Source organism: Dipodomys ordii, unplaced genomic scaffold (genome assembly GCF_000151885.1).
Source record: "Dipodomys ordii isolate 6190 unplaced genomic scaffold, Dord_2.0 Scaffold77, whole genome shotgun sequence".
Lineage (NCBI taxonomy): Eukaryota > Metazoa > Chordata > Mammalia > Rodentia > Heteromyidae > Dipodomys > Dipodomys ordii.
Window position 1 is genome coordinate 193,327 of NW_012267293.1, and position 9,483 is coordinate 202,809.

General features: G+C 41.7%; 1 protein-coding gene across 3 annotated transcripts in view; it reads right to left on the reverse strand.

Annotated features, from left to right (window-relative positions):
• The window catches only part of Ermard (ER membrane-associated RNA degradation), a 25,178-nt gene extending 15,805 nt beyond the window's left edge, over positions 1-9,373 (reverse strand). For 2 of the 3 annotated variants that reach the window (XM_013024583.1, XM_013024581.1), the window contains exons 1-8: positions 9,135-9,373; positions 7,178-7,317; positions 6,311-6,412; positions 5,977-6,066; positions 4,184-4,281; positions 3,362-3,498; positions 2,611-2,725; positions 143-245 (exon numbers count right to left, since the gene is read on the reverse strand). In XM_013024583.1, the coding sequence (XP_012880037.1) occupies positions 143-245; positions 2,611-2,725; positions 3,362-3,498; positions 4,184-4,281; positions 5,977-6,066; positions 6,311-6,412; positions 7,178-7,317; positions 9,135-9,303 (954 nt within the window). In that variant the 5' untranslated portion in view covers positions 9,304-9,373. The remainder of the gene's footprint in view (positions 1-142; positions 246-2,610; positions 2,726-3,361; positions 3,499-4,183; positions 4,282-5,976; positions 6,067-6,310; positions 6,413-7,177; positions 7,318-9,134) is intronic. The other variant, XM_013024582.1, reaches the window with a different exon arrangement.
• Between the last annotated feature and the right edge of the window lie 110 nt (positions 9,374-9,483).

The following is a 9,483-nucleotide window of genomic DNA, read 5'->3' on the forward strand; positions in this document are numbered from 1 at the left end:
CCCCACTAAAGGTTTTAAAGGACAAAAATCCTAATAAAAATGTTACAAAATCTATAATACAAAGTCACAAAACCCACAGAGGTTTTGCAAAGAAAGCTCTTAGCCAACAGCAAATTAAGTGAGATGCTGTCACTTTCCATACCTCTGCAGTCAGGAGTCTGTCTGGACACTGGTTAACTGCAGCAAAAACTCTCCTAAGTCCCATTTCTAGCTGTGTTAACAACAGTATGGCACAATCGGCAAACCTGCAACATTGAAGGCAATCAGCTTAAAACATACATCTATAATACAATTAGCATAAATCATGGTGACTCTGGTCCAGACATGACCAGGGTGGTATTAAAAGTAAAAAAGTGCTACTATAGTCATCCTGAGCTACACTGCAGTTCACTGATTGTGGCTTCACTGTATCAGGGTTGTCTGTTTTTTAGTATGCAGTGACCTGTCACTCATCAGGGGAGTTATGTTCCAGAGACCCCCACAGTAGGTGCATCCACAAAGTGACAGTGTTATACAGCCTCCCTTACTATATCATGGTTCACTTGTTGCTACTTCTCAGATTTTTCACCTATTGCGGGGAACTCTGGAATGTAGCTCCCATGATAGGTGAGGGAATCACTGTACTTGCTAGTATGAGAAATAAGTAATTCAATGTTTATTACTCTAATGGTTTTAAAACCACTTTTAGTAGCTTCAATAGAACAAAACAAAGACCATCATCAAAAACCAATCACTTCTGTAAGCTACTTAAGCACTGAGATTTCACTGGGCTGTTGGCAAAAAATGAATGCATTGTTCTTGTATTTAATAAGGCACTTGGTACTCGATTCCTTGCTTTCCAGGCTGCCTGCAGAGGTCACTGTGGTATAAAGTCTGCATGGCACAGGCCCATTCGGCTCATTTGATACTTTTTAATTTCTTTAACATTCTTGTCACAAAGGCAATGGAGATTTGAGATCTTAGCCCTGTTTCCCACATAATTTGGGTTTTTGAAAACATTTCTTCAAAGTTACACACACACACACACACCCAGAACCACAAAGACAAAGCCATTCACACACACACATACACACACACACACAGAACCACAAAGACAAAGCCATTGCTGGAACTTACATTCCAAAAACCACTTACCTCCTTGTACAATGGGCTCACAAGCATTTTGTAAGATGTTTTTGGCTTCCTGAAATACCTATTTCTACTCAGGTACTCATTTTCCTGTTGGTCTTTTTTCTGATCTTTTTAAACCAGTGGGTTTTTTTTGTTGTTTTCTTTTTCTTGCCAGTCGTGGGGCCTGAACCCTGGGCCTGGGCACTGTCCCTCAGCTCTTCAGCTCAAGGCTAGCACTCTATACCATTTGAGCCACTTCCAGCTTTTTCTGCTTATGTGGTACTGAGGAATTGAACCCAGGGCCTCAGGCATGCAAGGCAAGCACTATACCACTGAGCCACCTTCACAACCCCTAAACCAGTGGTTTGAGTTGATTTCCTCTTTGCTTTTTTAACCTATAATACCCTTGTTCATCCAGAGGTGGCATTTAAACCTTATTATTTTCCATTCCATTTCTATTTAATTTTCCTTCCACTGGCATACCTCCTAGCCCTTTTCTTTCTCATGCCTTATTTCTCTTGCAGTGGGAGCTTAAAAGAAGTCATGAAATCTAATTTGGGGCTCCTGTATGGGAGCCAGTTGTCTTGCCCAGAAGAGTAGACAATGAGCTCAACTTCTGTTTTGTTCCACACCACCTCGAGTATCATCAGCAGCTAAGAGATGATGCCTCATAGGTTGCACAGCACTGGAACTTTCCTAGAGCTCCCTGTCGGGATCTTCTGGCTCACTCTCTCATTCACTGAATATGATCTATGCCTCACAAAGCCCCAGTACACCTGTTTTGCAGAAAGGCCATTCACCTGGAAGTCCTACAGCACACAAGACATAGTTGTACCATCAGTAGATAAGAACTGAACTCAAAAGTAAGCTCTGATAATAAAATGAATGTATCAGAATGAAGCCACCTGAGGAAGAAAGGCAAGTTGGTACTCATGGTCTCCACCTGTCACACAGAGGCTTTGCTTCGGAATGGGGTTGATTTCTAAGGGAATGCAATGCCCACAATTACATTGCTTTGCTCCATTATTCTCTTAATACTGAACTCAATGGTTCTGTTACAGTAAGAACTCAAAAAGAATATTAGAATTGATTAAGACAAAAACTATGGCTGGGCACTTATGGCTCATGCCTATAGTTCTAGCTACCCAGGAGGCTAAGATCTGTTAAAGCCAGCTGGGCAGAAAAATCCAAGAGTTGTAACTCCAATTAACCACCCAAAAGCTGGAAGTGGAACATGGCTCAAGTGGTAGAGTGCTAGCCTTGAGCAAAAAAAGCTAAGAGACAATGTCCAGGCTCTGAATTCAGACCCCACTGGCAACTCTAACAAGGGGATGACACTAATGTTTAAAACACATCTTCAAGCTATCTCCTAAATAATTATATAAAGGTATTTTATATGAGCGCAACTCTACCTCTATAGTCTCTTGTACCCCAACAGTGAAGGCTGTTGAGAGGTATTGCCTCCAATCACCAAGAACAACTCTGGCATGCTAACCTTACCTGTGTGATCTGAACTTGGCCAGTGCCACTTCCCAATATGGTAACATGATTTTTAATATAAAGGTAGATTTTGTCATCACTTCTTCTAATACTGAAAGTATCTCACAAGTAACACCTGCAAAAATAGCAAATATTTTTAAATACAATCAGACTAATCAACTGAGAAATAGAAAAACAAAAATCAAACACGGTCAGGCAGATGGGCTAGGACAGTGCATCTCTGATGATGTTGATTTTTGGTGATGTTCTTTGAAAGACTACTTGACCCACAGTAATTGTAGTGGCCTCAGGGACCTTGAAAATTGGGGGACATGACTTAGGTAACAAGTAAAAGTAAGCTTCTTGTTTGACCAGCTAAACATCTTGACCAAGAGCAATAAAATACATTTTCAGAAGATATAGGCCCTTCACACTATTGGCATCTTTAAGTGAGTACAAACATACAAGAAGGGAGAAGACAGCACACGGGGGGGATAAATGTCCCCACGCCACTGTATATGTCAACACATCTGAGGAACAGACCAGTTCTGTCACAATCTTGAATCACACAGCTGAACTCTCAGTCACTGAATGAGCACTGGGAAGGGGTAGTGCTCCAAAAAACTTGTAAAGAGATCTTCAGAAGCTAATAGAGCCATCTTGCCACTGGAGAGTAAGTTCTTTATTATACCTCAAGAATTCAGATATTGACAGTATTTTCCAACACCTTCATGAAAACACATTAAGGGATGGGGTAAGGGAATATACTTGCCGGGAAAAACAATCAAATCCTCTAAATTTGTAAGGGTTACAAAGGGTCGATGTGCTAATGTGACTTCAGTCTGTTGAAGGAAATCTTTCAGTAGCTGACCCAGTCCTGCTATCAGCAGGAGTAGCATTGAACAGTATCTAGAAGAGATTGCCACAAACACCTTTAGAAGGAGGAACTCAGCCCATACATCTTAAAAACTTACTTTAATGTTTAATGTTTTAAATTAAGAAAGTAAAGTAGCATCATACTTCAGAGAATGCCCCTGAGAGAAAGCTTTTTTTGTGTGTATGCCAGCCCTAGGGCTTGAACTTGGAGCCTGGGTGTTGTCCTTGAGCTTTTTGCTCAAGGCTAGAGCTCTCCTAACTTGAACTACCACTGTACTTCTGGCTTTTTTGCTGGTTAACTGGAGATACGAGTCTCATGGACTTTTCTGCCAGGGCTGGCTTTGAACTACAATTCTCAGATCTCAGCCTCCTGAGGCAGCCCAGCTCAAGACGTAGAAGTTGATCCGTGCAGCCTAGGAAAATAATAGTCCTGAGTCTTCTACTGATCCAGGGCCTGGACATTTTTTATCATGCCTTTCTGGAGGCCTCTTGAGCGCTTTGAGTACAAGGTCTTGAAACCATACTCCATACACTCTTGTTCTCTGATATGATGTGGAACTTGACTTTTCCATCTCTCTCTCACACACACACACACACACACACACACACACACACACGCACACGTCTTTTAACAAATTCACCTTTCCCTGTTGTGAAAATCAAGAAAAAGTAAACGCTAAATACATCAAAAGAGAAAATTTCTTCACCTGCAACTTACTTGGGAGGGATTTCTTGAGGTGAGGCAAACCCATGCCATAAGATATTTCTCAGGTTGAGTCCATGGGGAGAACCAATGAAGACTTTCAGTACATCCATCTAACCCATCAAGACAGCACATCATTGAACAGTTATCATTATGGAACTGCTGGGCAAACCAGTACAAGACTAAGAATATTTTCTTCCTTCCTTAAACTAAGAGAGACAACAGTCTGGGTCTATATAGTTATAATAATAATATCAAGTGCCACACACATTTTGTATGACTCATCAGCTCATCCATCCTCAGCACAACTTTGAAGAAAGCAAGGGTCTTCTCCCCCACGTGCAGTACAGGCAGGGAAGGAGAACGGGCAAGGCTTCCATCCTAGGATGAGCCAACCCAGCTTGAAAACATCTATCACGGGCAATCAGTATCTGGGCAAAAAAGTACTGACAGAAAATCAGAACCAGACAGCATGTGCTTGTATGGTAAAAGGAAGAGGATGATAAAGCCACAGCCAAACCAACAGGGCAAGTCTTCTCCTCCTGGGGGTGCAGCTCTTTGCCTATCCACCTAAAACATCCAATAGTCACTGCAGGCGAGAGCACCACTCCTGCACTAGAAAGATGCAGGAGTATGTTAGATGCTCAGACTAAAAGAATTATACAAGGTCAGACACCAGTGGCTCACGCCTGTAATCCTATGTATGCAGGAGGCTAAGATCTGAGGATCCCAGCTCTAAGTCAGCCGGGCCAGGACTGTCCATAAGACTCTATCTCCAATTAAAAACAAAAAGCTGCAAGTGGAGCAGTGGCTCAAGTGGTAGAGCACTAGGCTTGATCACAAAACCTAAGGGACAGAGTCCAGGCCCAGAGTTCAAGCCTCAGGACCAGCATACACACACACAAAAGCATGATACAGGAAAAAGGAAGTTGCTCAGAGACTAAAACAATACAAAAACCATATAGCAAAAGAGAATCTTTGAGCCAAAAAAAAAAAAAACCAGTCCTCATTGAAGTAGAACTTGCTGTAGAAGCTAAAAGGTAAGCAAATGTTATCTCAGACAGCAAATCACAGATCAAAGAAACAGTGTTGAAGAACTCATCCCCTGCTCTCCAGAAAGAACAGGAGGATTTTTCTGAAGATAATACTCAATTCCAAGTGACAAATCCACTGCTCCCTGAAAGTTCTCTTCAATTTGAAGTCTCTTGGTCATGTGCCCTCTAGAAGGTTCTGAAAAAGTATGTAGTTCTGTATGATTTCTCAGCAGTATCTAGTTTTTTTTTCACTATAGTTTGAATGGATAGATGCAAAGAACAGAAAATTCCATATTTAAAACATTGACATTTTAGAATAAAATTCCATTATTATTCTTCGAAAGCAGGGATAGCAATTGTTTTTGCAGAGGGCCATTTGGATATTTATAACATCATTTATGAACCTTTCAAAATTACCAATATAGGCAGATGATTGTGGGCAGCCGATGAATCATACAAAACATACGTGTGTGTCCTGTCATGTACCAAAAGATTTTTGTGGGCCTTACATGGTCCTCAGGTGAACATTTCCCACCCTGTAAAGGGTTAAAATAACTATTCTATATTGAGTTAGTATTATCAACATAAACACCAATGAAAGCAATATGCTTCAAATAGTCCTCTTACATTACCCAAGAAGCCTATTACATGGGGAAAAGGTAACACTCTAAGGTAAAGGAAGAGGGAATGCTTGAATCTCTAAAATAATTCTTCCCTAGAGAAGCATCACTTGTCTGTTGTAACTTTCTGTATATTTCCACTGAACAAGCTTACCACAGAATGCCCAAAGACTTGAGCAAGTTCCTCAGATGCCAAGAGATCTCTTAAAAGAAATGGACACTTCTTCCCAATCAGCAAAAATACCTAAAATTCAAACAAAAATTGTATAAAAATTGTACAATTGTAGGATAATGAACACTAACCCTGCAGCTATTTGTACTTAGACAAACGTTTTATAATTTCCTAACTACTCAAAACAAGTATTACACACATATACCAAATTACTGTATTTTTTAGAAAGCAGTAATTAAAATATAGAAATCTGAGTTCCACATTCATCAGCCCACCCACAAATCCAGTGAGCAATTGTGAGAACTGTCACACTCACATCTCCCAAGGCTCGCTCGAGACATGAGGCTAACTTCATTACACTGAGACACACAGTGGGAGAGGGCAGGCTTTCCAAAGCATCAAATATTTCAGGAAACAACTGTTTAGAATAAGATATACAATATGCATTAGAACTCACACTTTCAACTTCTATATTTTGGCATAAGTATGTTTTCCATTTGAATATAATAATAACTAAAGAGTTACAAAAATACAATATCTAAGGATTCTTTATTTAAATGCCCACTGAATGTAACAAATCTAAAATAACTGTGAATTGAAAAGTATTTTTACCTACACTGTTTCCCATTGTTATTTATCTTATTCCCTCAAAACAGCTAAAACAGTTCACATAGTCCCTTAAAAGAGATAGTACAAATAGAAAACAATTCTTCCACTCTAAATTAGGAAGTTCAATCCATTTTAGGAAAAGACTTGTTACTGATACGGGATTATTGTCATTTAACGCGTTAAATGAAATGGAGAAAAATAGAAGACAAAACAGAGTTTTGGGCTGGACCAAGAAGTAACCACCCTTTCTACAAATCACTAAGAGATTAAGTACCCTCCCTGTGGTTTCTTAAGAACACTTCACTGTTCCTCCAGGAGCTCTGATTTTTGTCTTTTTGTTTTGTTTTTGCCCAGGATGAGCACCTCTGTATCAAGTACAACCTCACCAACTCTCAATTCTATGAGAACCAAAAGGGAAGGGTTTCTTAGCAGGGGTTCTGGAACCCTATATAACTCAGATTTGTCTTGAAACCCTCAACACTTCTTCAGTGGGATGGTGTCTTTAAAACTGACAAATAACAAGGGCACCTAACAGTATTTGCAAAGTTCTTCTACAACTGTTGAGAAGCCAAACCTCTGGAAAATGTGTCCACTGGAACCATGGTATATATTGAATTTCAAACTGCTCTTTGGTCAGGGTTAAGAAATGTAGATGGACAGCCTCACACACAGGGCCCAGCAGCCGCACACTTCCCCAGTAATCAAGATCTTGCCCTACAGGACGAGAAGGCAAGTTTCACTATCACAGTTCTGTATTATAGGAGAAAACAATGTCTGAATCATAAAATTGAGCTACAGTTTCCAGAAAACCAATAATTAGCTTATAAAATTGAATAGTAATGTATCATTAGAAATAACTCACATGATGCCTGCTGGTTTACAAAAACAAAGACATACTGTCAGTAGAGTGTCAGTAGAAAGGTTCAGGGCTGGGAAGGTGGCTCAGTGGTAGAGTGCTTGCCTTGCATGCATGAGGCCCTGGGTTCGATTCCTCAGCACCACATAAGCAGAAAAAGTCCAAAGTGGCGCTGTGACTCAAGTGGTAGAGCACTAGCCTTGAGCTGAAGAGCTAAGAGACAGCACCCAGGCTCAGAGTTCAAGCCTCATGACTGACCAAAAAAAAAAATTAATAAAAAAAAGGTTCAAGTATGAGAAAAACTATATTCGATGAAAAACTATATTCGATGTCATTATCTTTACACAAGTTTACGTGAATGCAGGCTCAAACTATGTACATCAGATCCACATATCTGTAGTTTGTTACCTATGGTCAACTGCAGTATTTATAATATTAAATGGAAAATTCCAGAAATAAATTCACATTTTGTCAGTCATGAGGCTTGAACTCAAAACCTGGGTGCTGTTTTGCTCAAGGCTAGCACTCAATTACTTTGAACCACAATGCCACTTCTGCTTTTCTGGTGCTTTATTGGAGATAGTGTCACAGACTTTCCTGCCAGGGCTGGCTTTGAACTGCTATCCTCAGATCTCAGTCTCCTAGGTAGCTAGAATTACAGGAGTGAGCCCCTGGTGCCCAGCAACAATTCATGTTTTAAATGGGGTACTGTTCTGAAGTCTCCTTTATTTACCAGTCTTATCTAAGGTGATGCGTCACCCCTGAAATCTACTTTATTTACCATACTGTCTTATCTAAGGTGATGTGTCTGTCACCTCTTGTATCCAGAGCATACACACTGCCCGGCCTTTAGTCACTTAAGCTATCTCACTTACTAAACTGTCACAGTATCAAAATGCCTGGGGCTAAGTAACACTTACTTTACTTAGTGATGCCCCTAAAGTGCAAGACAGTGATTCCCAGGAGTCACCAGGGCATAAACTATAAGCCTCATCAGCAGCACACAGGGAGTATAAGACACATCAGCTCTGGGGCTGTGCAGCACACAGGGAGTGTAAGACACATCAGCTCTGGCGCTGTGCAGCAGCACACAGGGAGTATAAGACATCAGCTCTGTGTATAAGGAAAACCATAGTGTAGGCTTCAGTATCATCAATACTGGGGAATCTCCGAACATAACTCCTCAAAGTATACAAATTACTGAATATGTTGCACCTTGGCTATTTTTAACATTTTAGATTGTGAGGTGTCTGATGACAATGAATTATTACGCCCTAAAAATCATTAGCATAATATGGATTTTTTTCTGTTCTAATTAAGTTTGGGGTATCCACATAGTCAATAATAAAAACCTGGACTGGGAAGGTGGCTCAGTGGTAAAGAACTTGCCTTGCATGCACGAGGCCCTCGGTTCGATTCCTCAGCACCACATATGCAGAAAAAGCTGGAAGTGGTGCTGTGGCTCAAGTGGTAGAGCGCTAGCCTTGAGCTGAGGGACAGCGCCCAGGCCCAGAGTTCAGGCTCCAGGACCGACAGAAAAAGAAAAGAAGATAGAAAATAATACTGTGTTGTCGCATCCTGTCATACAAAGCAATGGCTAGAAAAGGGCTGTTACAGTTCAGGACCTCTCAGGTGACCATGCTGAGTGAAATCTGGGGTGCTAAACAGTACAGACCTGGCTCCGCACAGCTCACGCAGCCCGTCACCGCTTCCCAGAGCACCTCGCCCTGGGGCGTGACGATGGTGTGGATATCGCAATTTCCTCCGACTTCGGACCCCACTTCACAAACCAGGTCGCGCACGGAGGGAGAAAGGCACGTGGTAACGGCTTCCGCTCTCAGCATCTGGAGCGGGGACACAAGCGAACCAAGGAGGACTCCGGCCACCGTCCAAGCGGCGGGGAGGGCGGGCGGGGGGCCGGCTTCCGGACGGCGGCCGCGCGGGGGCTTCCGCAGGCGTGTGCATTCCTCTCCCCTCTCCTCGGTGACTCCGAGGGGCGCGTTCGGGGCCCAAGGCGCCGCGCG